We start from the raw sequence: 19,262 nt of genomic DNA on the forward strand, positions 1-19,262 counted from the left end.
TGATCCTAAATTTGACTAGGTGGTTAAGAAGGAGGTATCTACCACATTTCTCCATTATAAAGGGACCTTTTTATCTTTGTGATTATTAGATGACAGCCACCATCGATTATCCTAGCCTGAATCAGTTAATAGAGAGGTGGTTGTAGAGCAATATATTTATTGGTTGCAATTCTTTCGTAAAGAGCTTTTCCTTATCCTTTTTCTTCTTTAAATATCACTGGATTCATGGATTTTTAAAAATCGATGTATTTCTGATACTCAGATTGTCCCAGATTCGACCAATATAGTGCTATCAGGATGACTCCTGAAAGTTTTTGATATGTCTCCATCAGTTTTTGAATTCTGTCTTTCTTTCTTTCTGGAACAACAAAATGTTCCAGGCTTCCCTTGTACTTTCCCTGATTTAATCCTGGTTCCTTTTAGTAAAGATTTAGTTTTCATGGAACTAATTCTGGTGTTGGTAGACTTTGGAAGATCATCTAAAATGGGGAAAATTTTGATGCCAGAAGATCAAGGTCAGACATTGTTTCATTCACACAAGCAAGAGCTGATGGGGGCCACAATCAAGGCATTGGTGATGCAAAGGAGGTCTGATTGGTGTGAAATTTCTGAAATGTTAATATTCATTTGGTTGCTGTTTAGATATGAAGGTTGTGAGAGAAGAATCAAGGGTGACTCTGGTGTCTAGCTTATGCTTCTGGGCAGCCAGTGATTCTGAGTATTAAGAGCAAGAATAGAAATCTGTAAAGCAGATCAATGAAGTAAGATACAGAGTTCCATTTTAGTCACAGGAAGTTTGAGGTGCTGGTAGGATATCCAGATGGGGATGTCTCAAGCAGGCAGAAACAGGAGCTCAGGAGAGAATAATTTGGGAGTCATTTTCTAGTTGACAACCAAGGGAATGTGACAGAGCTTTTTCCTCCAACTGGATTGTAAGCCTGTGTGGCTAAGATTTGTATAAATTTGTTTTAAATCCCCATAATCTATATTATTCACGTGCAGTTAAATATTCAATGATTGAAAGATTAAACATGGATTTTTCTCATGATTCTACATGGTCTTTGGAAATGCTGCTGTTTACCTTTGTGGGCATAACTGTAAAAGTCTTAATGTTTTTTTATTTTTAAAATTAGGATATTATACCATTTATTGATAAATACTGGGAGTGCATGACAACCAGACAGAGACCTGGGAAAATGACTTGGCCAAATAACATTGTTAAAACAATGGTAAGTAGACTAAAACTGTTTAGACTTGACATTTTGAAAACCTGTGTTCTTTGTAAGAATTATGTTCTATTTAGTCTTACTGTGAAATAATGTGATGACTGAGGAACTGAGAACAACTTAATATTAAATCTTTGAGTGAGATATAACTAATTGTAAATCTTAATAGTTTTCACATGCAAAAAATCAATAGTTGTGTCTTAATTGACCACCACCTGCACTCCTGGTAGTTTTATGCACTGAAACCTTGTCCACTGCATTTATGCAAGTATAATTTTATATTGAAATTTGAGACCATTTTTTCCTTGATAAAAAAGCCAAAAACCTTGTTCTAGATGTTATTGTCCTTAAAGAAAGCATCTAGGGAGATGTCAGCAGCAAGTTGTTAATAGTGCTTATCTGTATGGGATGGAAGGTTTTGAAAGAGTTTCTCTGTTGTGTGACTTTTTTGATGGTCATGTATTAATTTTCTAATCAGAGTGAAAAACAATACTTTTTGGAGACTATACCTAGGAATTGAGTTTTAGAGTTGGTTGTTGATCATCTATTCTTTACTTCTAAGTATTAATTTCCATTAATGCTAAAATGCTGTTTCCTTTTAGAGTAAAGAAAGAGATGTATTTTTGGTAAAGGAACACCCTGATCCTGGGAGTAAAGACCCAGAAGAAGATTACCCCAAATTTGGACTTTTGGACCAGGTACATTAATATGCCTTATATTCCTTTTTTGATTTTAAGCTGTTTGGGGATAGGGAATCAGGCTTGTTTACATTTGTGTGTTTGCCACATAACACATTGCCATTAGTGCCCAGAACATGGTGGACTCCACATAAATGGTCATTGAAACAGGTGGAAAGAACACTCGTCTGAACAGGACACTAGTGTTCTGGCTCTTCCCCAAACTGTTACGACTTTGTGCAAACCATTTTTTTTTTTTTTTAACTTTAGTTTCCTTACTTGTAACACATAAAAATGGCATTCCAAATTATGTCTTATCTTCTTACCATCTCAAATTTTGCTCTTAAAAACGTTTTTTGTTGTGAAGAAAAACTTGTTGTGGAGGAGAATTTGTGTTGCATATCTGGCATAATAGAAAGATTCCTTCCTGTTAAATGGTAGGGGTCACATTTGTCAACTCAGAAGGCCGTCTTTCAGCTGTGCCTTAAAAGATTTGATTCGTTAGCTTTGAAAATAGAGATTTCACCTAGAAATTCAGATTTCTGTCCCTTGTGAATGAGATCTGACCCCACTAGGCCTGAGTTCCCACGCGGAGCTGAGTAAATGGGGCTTGAGCACTCCAGATTGCCATGCAACCTCCGCTACCTCCACCCCTGGTTGATTGGTCAATCGCCCTCCGTCACCATTCTCAAACCACTCTGATCCCTAACACTTGGCATGCCTCACACATGCTTGCAGGGATGCTTGCTGATCTCTGAAGAGCCCAAGTGTGGAACCCCTGCAAGTTTCAGACTTTAGGATTGTCAGTTTCAGCTCCCATTCTGTTAGAATTTCTCCTATTTTTTAGAGCATTGCAAGGTGGGCTTGCTTATGTAGACTCCTTTTTAATTGGATATTTTTCCTTCCAGGATCTTAGTAACATTGGTCCCGCTTATGACAACCAAAAACAAAGCAGTGCCGTGTCTACCAGTGGGAATCTAAATGGTAAGTGGTTAAATGTCTCATCGCAGAAAAAATTTTAAGCTGTCAAATCCGATTGTGCCTAGAATTAGACATTTCATTGAGTTGACCCTTAACCTGGATGTTTACTAAGATGCTTTAAAGTTTAAAACTCCATTTTTGGGAGCTAGCCAATGATTTGGCGGATGGTAATGGAGGAGAGCTTTTTTGTCACTTTACAACACAGTTTGATCTTGAGTGAGACAGATTTAGCATAAAACAAGGTACAATTTTAAGGTCGGATTTCCTGTGTTTAGAGTTAGACTCCCCATCTATATCATAACTAACACTCAACTTAGAAAGATTCAGTTGGGAAAAAAAAAAAGATTCAGTTGCTCTGCACTCTTTTTCCATAATTCATGTGTTGTTTAATAAACTTCTGTGCCCATCTTTCTTGTCCTGAAACTTCAACTTACTCATATGACAGCATTTCTGTATTGATCGCCCACTGCAGCATGTTTTTCTGTTAACCCATCTAAGGGGAATACCTTTCATCACTAATGATAATCTAATGAGAGTTAGGACAGCTGGGAGGTAGCTAGCTATTCATTTGACTTGTGGCATCATTAACTTGTCTTTTGGAATGGTAACATCTTAAATATCTAGTCATTTTCACTCTTATTAATATTCTAATAATATTAGATGGGTTGGAAATAGCTAAGTGTGTTGTTTATCTTTGTTGCACCGTGTTTTTCCCTTTAATTGTTAAAATTTGACAAGTACATGGTTGCCACTTCTGTTCTTACAGGTGGAGCCACTTTTGGAGGTGAATTCCTCCTCTGTCTTCTTTCAGCCTCTCAGACTTAAGTATTTTGTGGTTTGGAAAATGCTTTTTGCTGAGTTGTGGTAGAAGCTAAAACTAAATAATTTCAAAGCATTGTGAAAATGGTGGCAATAGCACTTAATATGAAATAGTAGTTCCAGTTAAATGTTAGTAATTAAAAGCTTGTATGTTGTCATATTCTGCCTAACATGGCCAGCAGTCCCCTTATTATTGTTTTTTCTGTTCAAGATGGGTGTAAAACTTCTCTCTTAAAATAATTGATTATTTAAATGACAAAAATGTAATAATTTCTTGATTATGGTAACTCAAATTAGAGATATGACATTGCAACAATTTAATGTTAAACCTTTTATGAGAAATAGGAATAACATCTGACATGTTTGTAAAAGGAAATTCTGCATAAACCTGGTCCTGTATGTGCAGAATATGACCTACCCTCAATATCTTGATTCTTTTTATTTCAGCAGAACTGCTGATAATTTCCAAGCTTGCCCCAAATTAAGATATAGTACTCCATGCAGTTGTTTATAAAAAGGTGTTTTTCTGCAGTTGAGTGACGTTTTCTGGAAAGGAGGAAAAAAACTAATTAAGGGGAATGATAGAACTGGACAAAAATTTCAAAGTAGCTATTTCATAAGTACTCAAGGTAATGTTCCTTGTGGCCTTAATATGTAGCTACAGTTTTTTGTATAAAGTATGTGAATTGTCTGATGATATTATTTGCTCTTAATTCCACAAGCCAAATTAGTCTAACCTGAATTTTATGCCTTGGCATAATCTTAATAAATGTTTTATTGATGAATGGGTATGGAACTAAAAATTGCCTACTGAATTTAGTCTTCTTTCTTTCTTTTGTCATGTACAACCACAATGGGTATCTGGCAGCACTGGAGAGAAACACCTTTTTAGTACTTCTGTTTCTGTTTTCCTTGTTTGATGTATTTGTCTTGCTGGATATTCAAGTTAAGTGCTTTAGCAGATACTGTGCCTCTGTTATGTTTATAGAATTTATCGCACAGTTCAAGCAAGAGAATGCCGACTTGCAGTGAGGAAATTCTCTCTTTATGGATGTTTGTGTTGATTTGGATGGAAAAAAACTGTATCCATGCAGTTGTTTTCACTCTTTTTAGCTGTGGGTGTTTGGAATCTGACACCCACAGTGTGACGTGAAAATGCATTTGTGTCACATCCTCAGAAAGTGTACTCATAGTTGCAGTTCAGTAAGAAAGGAAGGTTGAAAATGTAACAGGTATTACTACTGCTAGATTCATTTGAGCTCACTGCCAGAACCCAGTGTTCTGGGTTGGCAGACAGCGGATTCATTCAGAACCAGGGAGAAGTCCACTATGCTTCTGGGAAGGCTCCTCCTGTGCTGTTACACAAATGCTCACGGCTGTGGTAGGCCCCGCGGAACTTCAGTGTCCACAGGTGCTTCCATTGCACCTCATTGAAAGTGATCTGCCTTCTCTTCAAAGGGGGAATTGCAGCCGGAAGCAGCGGAAAAGGAAGAGGAGCTAAGCGCAAACAGCAGGATGGAGGGACCACAGGGACCACCAAGAAGGCCCGGAGGTGGGGAGAACACCCACCCCACCCATCGCCATTTGAGTGTTATTTGGCACTAGCAAAGTCCGCTAGAGGGAAAAAGAGCCCTATTCTTAAGTAGCTGAAGCGTCTGAGGCTAAAAAGCCTGTTCATTCTTTTCAAAGTTTGGGGGGTAAGATAACCCCAGGTTAGGTGTCCTATTTTATGACCTCGTTACTACAGAAACGGACCCCAGGGCAGTATCCTCTGGTTATGAGCCTAGGGAGTAAAGTTTTGTTAAGTCATCTTGAGGAGGGGTAGATGGGGAGAGGGACTGAAAGCAATACGAGTGTTAGCCCCTTTACTTCTCCCCGCTCGTGCCTCTGCCCTTCCCGGTGTCTAATACTGAGGTGATGAAGTCCAGGTCACTTCTTATTTAGGCTGACAACAGATAGTAAGTGCTCATGTCTCTGAGCTTCTATTTATTGATTTATAATAATAAACGTACTAATGGAAATGACCCTGAGTCACCCTCATTCCTTCCTCCCCTATGACATACTGACTCAGTTTTGTAGACATCAATTCATGCTTTAAGACCACCGGAAAGGTCCCTACAGACTACAAGTAATTTAGCCAAAACCACTTTGCCAAATAAAGCTAATACTTTTCATTTTCCTGCTTTGCCTGCAGAGGGCAGGATGATCTGTTTGAGTATTGAAAAGTATTTGTTGTGAAGTTACATGTGTTCCAGCTGAAATCTAATAAATCAGAGGTCTTTGTTACAGAATTGAATGCAGTCGAGCTAGAGGGGGTTTTAGTTTCTTGATGTCATTTTTTCCTTTCTGCAGTGACCCTTTGTTTTCTGCTCAGCGCCTTCCCCCTCATGGCTACCCTTTGGAACACCCGTTTAACAAAGATGGCTATCGGTATATTCTAGCTGAGCCTGATCCCCACGCCCCTGATCCTGAGAAGCTTGAACTTGACTGCTGGGCAGGAAAACCTATTCCCGGAGACCTCTACAGAGCCTGCTTGTACGAAAGAGTTTTGTTAGCCCTACACGATCGAGGTATGTAAGGTATTAATGATCATGTGGACCCAGGGTTGCTCAGAATTGCTGTCATCAGCCTTGGCCAACCTAGAATTATATAGACGTCTCAGTCTATTACCACCACCCCATCCATCATCTCTAGCTAAACTCAGCCAGAATGTGCAAAATAGTTTACTTCTCTCTCTCTTCCTATAAGCTCTAGTCATTTTAAATAACGTTTATATAGTTTTTTAAAACTTTCTATTTTGAAATAATTTTAAGCTTAAGTAAAGTTGCAAAAATAATAGTTTTCTCATCGAGCTTGTCCTAATGGGAACCTCTTACACAACCATGGTACAGTTTTGAAAACTAGGAAATTAATATTGGTAAGTACTATTAATGAAGCTAAAGACCTTATTTAAATTTCATCAGTTTTTCCACTAATGTCTTTTTTCTGGGATCTCGTGTTGCACTTAATTATTTCTCCTTAGTCTGTTGCAATCTCTAACATTTTTAGCAGTCTCTCGGGCTTTGCTTGTCTTCATGACCATGATACTTTTTAAGAGTATTGATTGGTTATTTTGTCAAATGTTCCTCAGAGAATTTGTCTCATGTTTTCTAGTGATTAGATGGAGGTTATGCAGTGTGGAGAAGAGTAACTCAGATCTGATTCCTTCTCATTGAATCATCTCATGGGGTTCATGATGTCATCTTATTGGTTATATTGACCGTGATCATTTGGCTTAGGTGGTTCTGCTGGCTTTCTCTGTAAAGTTATTGTCTTTCTTTTTTTTGTAGTCAATAAATACCTTAGGGAAAATACTTTGAGACTGTGCAAATATCCTGTTTCTGTATAAAGTTTTGCCCACTAATTTTATCATCCAAGAGCAGATCTTGTCTGTAACAACTATTATCATGGTGTTTATTTATATCAGTATGGACTCATAGATATTTATTTTATTCTATGGGGCAAAATCCAATACTTTAATTATTTTGTTGTTCAAATTACTCCGTCTCTGGCCATTAGGAGTTTCTTCAAGTTGGTTCTTACGTTCTTTTAATAAGCCCCCGTTTTTTTTTTTTTTTAAGTGCTTTCTTTCTGGCATTACAAGATGTTTCTGGCTAATCTTTTTTTTTTTTTTTTTTTTGGCAGCTGGCCTATGTGGGGATATGAACCCTTGACCTTGGTGTTATCAGCACCGCGCTCTAATCACTGAGCTAACAGGCCAGCCTCTGATATTTTGATTCATGTGTGTGATGTGTAATGATCAAATCAGGATAATTTGCATATCCATCACCTCCCTGGCTAATCTTGTATTTTTCACAGCCCAGGCCTAGTATCAGCTACTTCTTCATGGATACTTTGTTCCTCTGATTGGAGAATGGAGTTTAGAAATTAAGATCTAAGTGATAAGTATGTTACTGAACCAGGAAGGGGGTTTGTCCTCTGATGTGTCAAATACCTAAGCAGTCTCACACACCAAAGTTTGCATGATAAAGAACAGTGTTTATTTGAGTGGCCACAGGAGATCAAGGCAGCTAAAAGAGCTTAAAGATCTCGAACTCCTCAATAGTTCAAAATTAGAAGTATTTGTAGAGCAGAATCATAAGTGGGGTTCCTCGGGAGTCATGTGGGAATCTGATTGGTTTGGGCCAAAGTCAGCATAATTATCCCTGGTGTCTTGACTGATACCTCCCTGGCTCCTTCGAGTCTGGGGTATAAGTACTTTAAAGCAGGTTGATGGTGACCTGCAAGACAGCTTGAGACTGGAGTCACAAATATTGTCTTAAGCCATCCTGTCAAGGAACACACATCTCAGTTTAAGGAAATACACATTTAATTAACTTTACTCTTATTGTTAACTGAATTTTATTGCTACTCCTAGAAATGTAGCCCATCCATCTTGGTCAAGCAGTTTTTCTTCTGCTATCTCCCCCTTCCTCCAGCTGAGGCCTGTTTTAACGGGGGTCAGAAGAGAAGCTAGGGGAAATCAGGGGTCTGTCCCCCAGTTTCAAGTATGCTTACCATTACTGGGTGTCATTGCTTCTGGAATTCCCTCAGTGGCCAGACGTAGGAATTGTATGTATGTATACTAACCCGCACATGGGGCTACATGGGATTTACACTGTTTCCTGGGATTCCCGTCAAACACCAGTGGAGGAACCATTCCAGTCTTTCCCCTTCCCTTATTTGTAACTTCTTTCTCCAGCGGTGGGAAACCTGACTAATTACATAGATAATTATAGATAATTATCTACAATATATTTGCTTATTTGTTCATCTCTAATATGCACAAAAAGGGCTGGCCAGTTAGCTCAGTTGGTTAGAGCGTGGTGCTGATAACACCAAGGTCCAGAGTACCGGCCCTGTACCTGCCAGCTGCCAAGGAAAACACAACAAAAACAAACAATATGCACATAAAGTAGTTTCAGCATTGCTAACCCCTGCGAGCAACATTTACTGACTTGACTACAGCTTTTTTTGTCTTTAGTTTTGTAGTATCCAGTCAAGATAATGTTGACTTAGATGAGTTCTTTCCTCCCCCCCCCTTCAGTGTGGTTATGTTCAGTTAGGTGCATTTGTCAGTGGCGATGCCATGTTGTATTCTCCCACATCTTGAGTGCACGTGTATGTGGGTAGGTGTGTGTTTGGGGGGAGTATGTGAAACATTACTCCAGTTCCGAGAGTCAGAGTTGTACAAAAAGGTTTACTCAAAAAGTGCCTCTCCGTCCTCATTCCTCTACCCCATCTTCATAGCCTCCTTATCCCACCACTTTACCACCTGCCCCTAGTTTATCCTTCCCGTCTGTCTTTCTCAAGTGAGCAGATACATACATATACTCTTTTTTTGCCAGCTGGCTGGTATGGGGAACCAGTCCCTTGACCTTGGTGTTACAAGGCTGTGCTCTAACCACATATATTTGTTTATGTCCTTTTTTCATACAGGAAGGGCAGCATACTATAGTCTTTTGCATTTTGTTCCGTGCTGTTATTCCATACCAGCTCTAAGAGACCATCCTAATTTTTGTTTTTGTTAATAGCTTCATGGTACTCTGTCACGTCAATGAACCAGAGTTTATTTAACCACGCTGTGTATGGGCGTTTGGGTTGTTTCCAGTATTTTGCAGCCACAAACAAAGCAAGAGTGAATAACCTGGGGTGTAATATCCATTAAATGTGGATCAGTTTGACTCCTGTTAGTGAAGGCTTACTTTTTAATAGTAGGGAAGGGCCAAATACGTGACTTCAGGGATTAAGAAATGAGCCTTGTTTGTTCCACTACACTTAATAACTGTTACTCTGGAGGAAACAAAGTGAGAAGGAATACTAGCCATTAACAGTCACTTGTTAGAACTCCTTACGTTAGCATAGCCTGCTGTAAGCTTAATAAAAATTAATGATAAGGGCTGGCCCGTGGCTCACTCGGGAGAGTGCGGTGCTGATAACACCAAGGCTGCGGGTTTGGATCCCATATAGGGATGGCCGGTTAGCTCACCGGCTGAGCGTGGTCCTGACAACACCAAGCGAAGGGTTAAGATCCCCTTACCAGTCATCTTTAAAAAAAAAAAAAAAATTAATGATAAATCTATATTATCTTTTAAACTTTTAATTGTGAGATAATCTGACTTTCAAAAAAGTTAAGAGAAATACAGAACTTCTGAACCATTTGAGAGTAATAATGCCATGTCATCTTTGAGAACTTTAGTGTGTATTTCTTACAAACAAGGACATTCTCCTTGTGTAAGTTATGTACTGCTGTATCACAAGTCACCATAGCAGTGTGAAACTGCAAGTGTTTATTGTCTCCCACAGTTTTTTCAGGTCAGGAATCTAGGAGTGGTTTAGCTTTGTTGTCTGGCTCAGGAAATTTCATGAGGTTGCAGTCAAGTGTTTGGCCAGGGTCACCATCTCTGATGATTGACAGAAGCTGGAGGATCTGTTTCCAAGGTGGCTCACTCATGTGGCTTTTGACAGGACGCCCTCAGTCCCTCACCATGTGGGCCTCTCCATGGGATGCTTATTTATCCTTATCTATAGCAGCTAACTTTCCTCAAAGTAGGTGATCCAAGAGAGACCAGGGAGATTCCATTGCTTTTTATGACCTGTTCTCTGAAGTCAGACAGACACTTTAAACTTTATTTATCAGAAATGTGTCAGTAACTCCAGCCCACACTCAGGTGGAGGGAAATTAGGTTCTGGTTCATGAAAGGAAGAGTGTCAAAGAATTTGTGGATATTTTTATTAAACTCTCACATTCTTAAAGAACCATATATACCTGTCAGAATCTGGAAATTAGCATCTAATTACTGCCGTCTAATCCTCAGATCCTATTCAAGTTTCTCCAGTTCATCCAGTAATGTCCTGTATAGGAAAGGACCCAGGTGAGAATCATTTGCTGCATTTAGTCATCATGTCTCATAAATTGTCTTCAATCTGCAACAGTTTCTCCATCTTTCCTAGGCTTTCAGGACCTTGATGCTTTTGCAAATTACAAGCCAGTTATTTTATAGAACATCCCTCAGTTTAGGTTCGTTTAGTTCCTCATGATTTAATTCAAGTTATACATCTTTGAAAGGAATATCATAGGTGTGATGTTGTGTCCTCATCACTTCCTGTCAGGTGGTGCAGAGATGGCAATTTGTCCCATACTGGCGATACTCTCTTCGATCACTTTAGGGTGGTGTTTGCCTGGCTTATCCCCCGTTAAGTCACTCTTTTTCCCTTTGTAATTATAAGGTGTTTGTGAGGAGGTGAGCTCTTCGATACCCTGTTTCATCATGGACATTTGCCTTGTTCAGCCCCACCTAATGGCTTTGGGACTGAATTGCTTAGGAAGAGGAAAGAAGTTGTATTTGTATTCAAGAAGGTAGAATTTGCCAATACCTAAGGAAGTTCTGTTTAACAACATGCATTTAATTTAAGGTCTATTTGCCTAATAAAAGGTATTGTGTAACAGGAAGAGTGTGGGGCTGGGGTTTCAGTGAAGCTCTGCCACTGATGTTCAGTGTCAGCTTGAGCGGCCACATGATGTGCTTCTCCGTGTGCACAGGGGAGCTGGTGGTCATGAGTGTGTCTTGTCTGTCATCTAGCTACTTACCTATCAGTGAAAGTACTTGGTAAATCATAAAGGCCTTCATAAAAGCTAGCTAACTGAAATTCTGTGCTTCCTCCAATAGAATTCAGACAACTCCAGAGTGTTGTAAACACTATTTAAAATGCTTTTTCCTTAGTTAAGGCTTAATTAGGTTGGAAATGTTTGTACACTAATAAAATCAAGCTGCAGAGCCTGGAAATACACTCTCACCTTTTGTAATTTTTTCCTTCATATTCAGGTCAGAGTAACCCTTTCAGTTATTTAGATTGTCCTCTTATTTCACATAAAGCCCTTGTAGTAAAGTAAGATTCAAACCACACACAAGGTAGAGAGATGAGTTACAGTGAATACCCATATAATTTCCATACAAATTTTAACAGTTACCAAGGTTTTGCCACATTTGTTTTATCTGTTCCTTTATTTCTTTCTCTCTTTTTTCTGAATTTTTAAAAAAATAAATCTTATCCTATGTACTCTTAAAAAATATGAATCTCTAAAAAATATGGATATTTTCTTTTATAACAATAATTTGTTATCATACTTAAAGGAATAGTTATTACTTGCTGTCATCTGAATTCAGTTCGTAGTCAGATTTCCTTGATTGTCTCAAATATCTTTTTACTCCCACAAGGTACTTACTAATTACAAAGGGAAAATAGTAGTTTCACAGGGGAGAAACCTGGCAGGCACCACCACAGCCAAGTGACCAAACTGTGCCAGCGTCACGTGCCTCTGATAGGGTGCTCTGAGGACATGGAGTTAGTTCACTAGGGTTCCTGACTTAAAAAAATAATAATAACCTGGACCTAAACATGAGCAAACACCAGACAAACCTAATTGAGGGATGTTCTACAAACTAAAGTTACCTATACTCTTCAAAGTGTCAAGGCCATGAAAGGTTGGGAATCTGTTCTAGATTGGAGGAGACTAAGGAGACATGACAACTAAAAAAAATGTGGGATCTTAGACTAGATCCTGGATGGGAAAATGGGTATTATTTGGATAATTGGCTTAATTTGAAGATGATCTGTACATTAGTTAAGTTTTTTAAGGGCCGAGCCCGTGGCGCACTCGGGAGAGTGCGGCGCTGGGAGCGCGGTGTCGCTCCTGCCGCAGGTTCGGATCCTATATAGGACTGGCCAGTGCACTCACTGGCTGAGTGCCGGTCACGAAAAAGACAAAAAAAAAAAAAAAAAGTTTTTTATGGGCTGAAATTGTTTTCAAATAGTTAAATCTTTTTAAAGGATGGTTTGTTCAAATCTGGATCCAAACACATTACAATTGGTTTGTTACATTTTAGGGAACATGCAGTATAATTAATTTCAACCAGTCATCTTTATTATAATCACATTTAATAAAAACTAGATTACCTAACAGCTTGCTTTCTTTTTCTTCCTCTCTCCTTTGTTGGTATCTTCTGTTGAGATTTTTAAACTCCTGAACTATTATTTTAAACACCTAACAAGAAAGTTCTTATTTTTTTACTTTGTTCTACTGGGGTGTTAAGGGAGTTGTATTTTTGTGGCAATTGTCCCCAAGAACTTCAAATAATTTGCAGGCCTGTTTTCATCTCTATCACTGCAGCTCCCCAGTTAAAGATCTCCGATGACCGGCTGACTGTGGTTGGAGAGAAGGGCTACTCTATGGTGCGGGCCTCTCATGGGGTACGGAAGGGTGCCTGGTACTTTGAAATCACTGTGGATGAGATGCCGCCAGACACTGCTGCAAGACTGGGTTGGTCCCAGCCCTTAGGTAAGGTCCCAGCCCTTAGGTAAGGTCCCAGCCCTTAGGTAAACACAGCAGGTGGAGAGACGTAGACCATCTGGCTAAAGCTTCAAGACCATTGGGTTTATCAGACTATGGGCATAAAATTCAGTTCCTGAGGGTTTAGCTGATTTACAGTTCCTGGAACATTTGTACAATTCTTGTGAGAAGTAGTTTGTAAGCAATTTTATAAAATTGACAAAAAATATTTTTTAAAAAGGAGTATAACTTTTTCCTTCAGCAAACCAGAGTTTACTTGTACTCCTCTGACTTCCTGTATATCTTTTCATTGGGACAGGTAACCTTCAAGCTCCCTTAGGTTATGATAAATTTAGTTATTCTTGGCGGAGCAAAAAGGGAACCAAGTTCCACCAATCCATTGGCAAACACTACTCTTCTGGCTACGGACAGGGAGACATCCTGGGATTTTATATAAATCTTCCTGAAGACACAGAGACAGCCAAGTCACTGCCTGACACTTACAAAGATAAGGTGAGTTTGGCTCCCCCCGAGGGATTCCTGGCTTTGAGGACGTGCAGCGGCCAGTGCCTACAGTTGTGGCCCGTGTGTTCTCCTGCGATGCAGACCCACAGCTCACCTTTTTTTCCAACATTTTGTAATGAAAATTTTTAGAGATAACGACAAAACCGAAAGAATTTGAGTCAGTGCTGAAGTACTCAGCACGTGGATTGCACCATTTACATGTCATTCATTCATTCTTCCACACGTCCATCACCTTTTTTTAACGCACTACAGAGAAAATGGCTGACATCAGTACCCTTCCCTGCTGAGTACTTCAGGATGTATGTCATTAGCATCTAATTCTAATTCAACCTTGTTTTTTTTAAATAGACTTTACTATTAGGATAGTTTGACTTACAGAAAAATTGAGAAGATAATACAGAATTCTCATATATACCCTAGTGCCCAGGTTTCCTTAATGCACATCTTACATTACAATGGTACATTTGTTAACAATTGATGAACCAATATCAAGACATTATTATTAACTAAAGTCCATGGTGTATTCACATTTCCTTAGTTTTCACCTAAAGTCTTTTTTTGTTCTAGGAAGCCATATAGAATACCACATGTCAGGCCTCTGTAGGTTCTTGGCTGTGACACTTTCTTAGACTTTCCTTGATTTAAGTGATCTTAACAGTTTTGAGCAGTACTTTTCAAGTATTTTGTAGGATGCCTCCCTATTGGAATTTATTTGATATTTTTCTTCATGATTACACTGAAGTCATGAATTTTTAGAGAAAGACCACAGAGATAAAATGCCATTTTCAAAACATCAAGGGTGCATACCATCAAAATGATATATCGCTGTTTTTTGCTTGTTTGTTTAATTTTTGACCACTAAACAAGTCTAAGGAAATTTAGAGAATTCACAAATGTGTGGAAATTAAACAACACTCTCCTAAATAAACAATGGAAAATCACAGGGAAATTAGAGAGTACTTTGAGATAAAAATCAAAGTGCAACATATCAAAATTTATAGGATGCAGAGCTCATGCAGTGCTTAGAGGAAAATTTACACTTGTAAACACCTTTATTAAGAATAGAAAAATCTCAAATCATTAATGTAAACTTCTGCTTTAGGAACATAGAAAAAGAAGAAGAGCAAACTAAAACAAAGCAGATATAAGTAGGAAATAACAAAGTTTACAATGAAATATATGCAATAAGGAATTAAAAAACAATAGAGAAAATCAACAAAACCAAAAGTTGATTCTATAAAAATATCAATGAAATTTGCAAACCTTTATCTAGACTGACCAAGAAAAAAAACTGAAATTGCTAAAGTCAGAAAAAAGCGGGGACATTATTTCATTGTCATTATAGCTTTTTGTGGTGATGAGATTTAGTTTCTTTCTCTTTCTCATTTACATTTTTGTTCTATTAGTTGGTGTTATTCTTTCTTGTGTATTCGTGATTGTGATTCTCATTTTTCAGAGTCCAGATGCAGGACTCCCTTGAGGATTTCTTGTAGGGCTGGTCATGTGGTGGTGAACTCCTGCAGTTTTTGTCTGTCTGGAAAATACACTATTTTTCCCTTATTTCTGAAGGATAACCATGTTGGGTATAGTATTCTTGGCTGGCAGTTTTTTTTCTTTTAGTGTTTTGAATGTATCTTCCCGTTTTCCTCTGGCCTGTGGAGTTTCTGTTTAGAAGTCTGCTGTTAGTCTGATAGGGGCTCCCATATATGTGACTGGATGCTTTTCTCTTGCTTCTTTTAAGATTTTGTCTTTGAGCTTTGCAAGTTTGACTATTATGTGCCTTAGAGAGGATCTTTTTGGGTTGAATCTGGGGATCTTTGAATCTCCTGGATCCAAAGGTCCGAGTCTCTCCCTCTACCTGGGAAGTTTTCTGTTGTTATTTTGTTGAATAGGTTTTCCATGCCTTTTCCTTTCTCCTCCCTTCTGGAACACCCATGATTTGAATGTTTGTGCACTTAAGGTTCTCTTCATTTTTTTTTTTTTTTTTTTTTTTTTTTTTGTCTGCCTGGATTATTTCAAAAAGACTATCTTCAAAGTCAGAAATTTTTTCATCTGCTTGTTCTAGCCTGCTACTTAAGCTCTTGGTTGTGTTTTTTATTTCATTGAATGAATCTTTCAGTTCCATGAGTTCTGCTACATTCTTTTTTAAGGTATTAATCTTGTTATAAATTTCCGTCGTCGTATCTTGTATTTTTTTCTCATTTCATTATGTTGTCTAACTTAGTCTTCTAGAATCTCCTTAAGATTGTTGCTTGGAAATCCTTTCCAGTCATTTCAAGGATTTCCTTCTCTATAGGGTCTGATATTTGAGAATTACTGTATTCTTTTGGTGGTGTCATATTTTCTTGGGTTTTCATGTTTCTGCTATCCCTACATTGATGTCTGGTCATCTGGTAGAACAGTTGTTTCTTCTATTGCTCTGGAGTGGGTTTCGAGGAAAGAGACATCCTGTTTTTTTCTGGTCTCCTCTGGTGACTTTCTTTGTGTTAGTGCAGTCGTGTGTCTGGCGGGCCACCTGCATGGTGGCTTTGGCTGCTGCTGTGGTGTTGAGCCACTTTTTCAGTAGCCGTGCCTGTGGTGGCGGTGGCTGTGGTGGGCCACCTGCATGGAAGTGGTGTTTTTGGCATGCTTTTTGCCTGCTTCTGGGCGGAGGGGGATGCCCTCAGCTTCTGCCCAAGACCCCTGGAGTGCTCTCTTCTCTAATTGAACCTCGTTTAGTTTTTTCTTTTGATATAAAATTTATATCAAATGAAATATACAAATTTAAGTGTACATTCACTGAGTTTTGAGTTTGACCGAAACTCTTGTCAAGGTGTAGAGTCTTACCATCGCCTCAGGAAGTTAACTGATGCCCTATCCCAGTCAACCCCCATGCCCAGCTCCATAGACATAACCACTGTTTTAATTTTTTCTCCCATTGTACTTTAGTTTTTGCCTATTCTTGAACTTAAGTAAATGGAATCATGTAATATGTAGTCTTTTGTATCCAGTTTTTATCATTTGGCATAATGCTTTTGAGATTCATCCAAAACATCCCAGGTTTGGGACTACTACAAATAAAGTTGTTATGACCATTCTTGTACAAGTCTTTTTGTAAGCATATGTTTTCATTTCTTTTGGGTCAGTATATAAAAGTGGAATTACTGGATCATAGGGTAGTTATATATTTAGTTTTGTAGAAATTGCCAGACTCCATTCCTACCAATAATGTATGAGTATTTTAGTTGTCAACATTTATTATTGTCTGTCAACTTAATTTTAGCCATTTTGATGGATTTGTAGTAGTATCTCATTGTAGTTTAAATTAGCATTTTTTTTTTTTTAATAAAAGATGACCAGTAATTGGATCTTAACCCTTCACTTGGTATTGTCAGCACCACGCTCTCCCAAGTAAGCTAACCGTCCATCCCTATATAGGGATCTGAACCCGTGGCCTTGGTGTTATCAGCACCACACTCTCCCAAGTGAGACACGGGCCAGCCCTTAATTAGCATTTCTTTGATGACTAATGATATTGAGCATTTTTGCATGTGCTTACTGGCCATTCATCTATCTGCTTTTGTGATGTTTCTGTTCATATACTTTGCTTGTTTTTTAATTGGGTTATCTTATTTGCTGCTGTTGAGTTGTAGGAGTTCCATATATATGTTCTAGATTATAGTCCTTTGTCAGATATGGTATTTTAAAAATATTTTTTCCTAGTCTGTGACTTGTCTATTCATTTTCTTAATGGTATCTTCTGATGAACTGAATTTTAATTCTTATGAAGTCTAATTTATCAAGTTTTTTTTAATATAGTTATATTTCTTTCTGTGAGTTAAAAAATCTTTGGCTACCCCCCACGTCATGATGATATTCTTCCCTGTTTTCGTTTGAAAACATGGTTTCAGCTTTTCCATTTAGATCTCTGGTCCACCTAATTATTTTAAGGAAAAATTAATTTTTGTGGGTGAGAGGTCGGTTAATTTTTTTCCATATGGATATCCAATTATTCCAGCACCGTTTGTTAAACTCCTTTCTTTCTGCCGTGGATTTCTTTGGTGCCTTTGGTGAAAATCAAATGACTATATACATAGTGGTTTCTCTGTGGGCTCTATATTCAAGTGATCTATTTGTTGTCTTTTATGCCAGTCCTTCAGTGTCTTGATTATTGTAGCTTTAGGGTAAGACTTTAAATTGGGTGGTGGAAGTCCTCTTAAGTTTGTTCTGATAATAAATAGCCTAAGATCTCATTTTACTGATTGCATCATACAGTTGGCTCTCATCTCACCTCCTGCCATCTAGAACCCTTAAATTTATGCCACAGTAATTCCTGGTTTTACAGAACACAGAGGTCTGCTGTTACCTCAGAGAATACTATAGGAATCCTTAAAATTATTAACTTTTTGATATATGTTATAAAAATTTGCTTTTAATTTAAATAAACAATTTGTTAGTAATATGTTTATACAACAGAATCCTCTGGATCCGTTTGAAAGCTTCATATAAAATGATCTGATACTGATGTAAAATGATCTCCAATGTATATTGTTGAGTGAAAGACCCAAGATGCAAAGCTGGCCGGTATGGGGATCCGAACCCTTGACCTTGGTGTTACAACACCTTGCTCTAACCAACTGAGCTAACCGGCCAGCTCCCATGGTATGTTACCACTTGTATAGCTTTTTTTGTTTGTTTGTTCCTTTTTGTGTTTATCTGTTGTATACTTTTTGTTCACGGGTGTTTTTTAATTCTGAAGATACTGGCATATGCCTAGATTCTCTGGAAGAATAGCAGGACGCTGGAACAGTGATTGCATTTTGCAAGGGAAACTGGGGGTGAGGAACATGGTGATAGGTACTCTTCATTTTATCTGCTTGTATGTCTTGTGATTTTTTTTTTTTTTTTTTTTTTACCATGCTTAATACATGTATGTGCTGAGAAATTAAATTTTAAAAAATTAATGTCTTATATTTGTCTGGGAGTAAATAGTTAATTAGACTCATGGGGACCAGCAAGAAAGAGGTGACCCAGAGACCACCTAAGGGAGAAAGAGGAAACTAGGAGGGAAGAAATGTTTTTTATACAACAAGGGATTTTAAACTCAGTAAACTTGTCATTTCTTTACTGAGATTATTGGGTAAAGGTGTGAATATATCCACTTTTCTGGGTGTTCTTGTGGTGGTGAGAGTATGTATTTGTATGTTGTATTTCCTCACAGATTTTCTTACTACAGCCTTTATTGAAAATGTTGAACAAACATATGCAATCTGGTATTTTTTAAGAAGCACATAGAAGTTCAAAATCTAGCAAAACCAAATTGCAAAGATTTTTAATTTTCGTTGTACAGCTCAAGGACTCAGTGCTATTTGTGTGACTCTGGCTTTTTTTTTCCCCCATGATGACGTAGCTGATACTTCAATGTGCATTTTTTTTTTTTTCCATTTTCAAGGCTTTGATAAAGTTCAAGAGTTATTTGTATTTTGAGGAAAAAGACTTTGTGGATAAAGCAGAGAAGAGTCTAAAGCAGACTCCCCATAGTGAGGTGAGTCATGGTCATAAAAACATCAGTATTATAAGACCTTGAAGATTGGGACCCACCGCTGAGTTATAAAAGTGAGGAGAATGGGGCCCAAAAGGGAATGAAGGATTTTTCTGGTAGCACAGCTAGCCAGCAGCAGAGCA

General features: G+C 38.2%; 1 protein-coding gene across 3 annotated transcripts in view; it reads left to right on the forward strand.

Moving 5' to 3' along the window:
* The window catches only part of ASH2L (ASH2 like, histone lysine methyltransferase complex subunit), a 31,647-nt gene that overhangs the window by 7,214 nt on the left and 5,171 nt on the right, over positions 1-19,262 (forward strand). For 2 of the 3 annotated variants that reach the window (XM_063076570.1, XM_063076569.1), the window contains exons 6-14: positions 1,134-1,229; positions 1,829-1,924; positions 2,812-2,887; positions 3,651-3,668; positions 5,162-5,255; positions 6,056-6,273; positions 12,915-13,082; positions 13,393-13,586; positions 19,030-19,122. In XM_063076570.1, coding sequence (XP_062932640.1) covers positions 1,134-1,229; positions 1,829-1,924; positions 2,812-2,887; positions 3,651-3,668; positions 5,162-5,255; positions 6,056-6,273; positions 12,915-13,082; positions 13,393-13,586; positions 19,030-19,122 — 1,053 coding nt within the window. The remainder of the gene's footprint in view (positions 1-1,133; positions 1,230-1,828; positions 1,925-2,811; positions 2,888-3,650; positions 3,669-5,161; positions 5,256-6,055; positions 6,274-12,914; positions 13,083-13,392; positions 13,587-19,029; positions 19,123-19,262) is intronic. The other variant, XM_063076571.1, reaches the window with a different exon arrangement.

This window comes from Cynocephalus volans, chromosome 13, assembly GCF_027409185.1.
Source record: "Cynocephalus volans isolate mCynVol1 chromosome 13, mCynVol1.pri, whole genome shotgun sequence".
NCBI classification, from domain to species: Eukaryota; Metazoa; Chordata; class Mammalia; order Dermoptera; family Cynocephalidae; genus Cynocephalus; species Cynocephalus volans.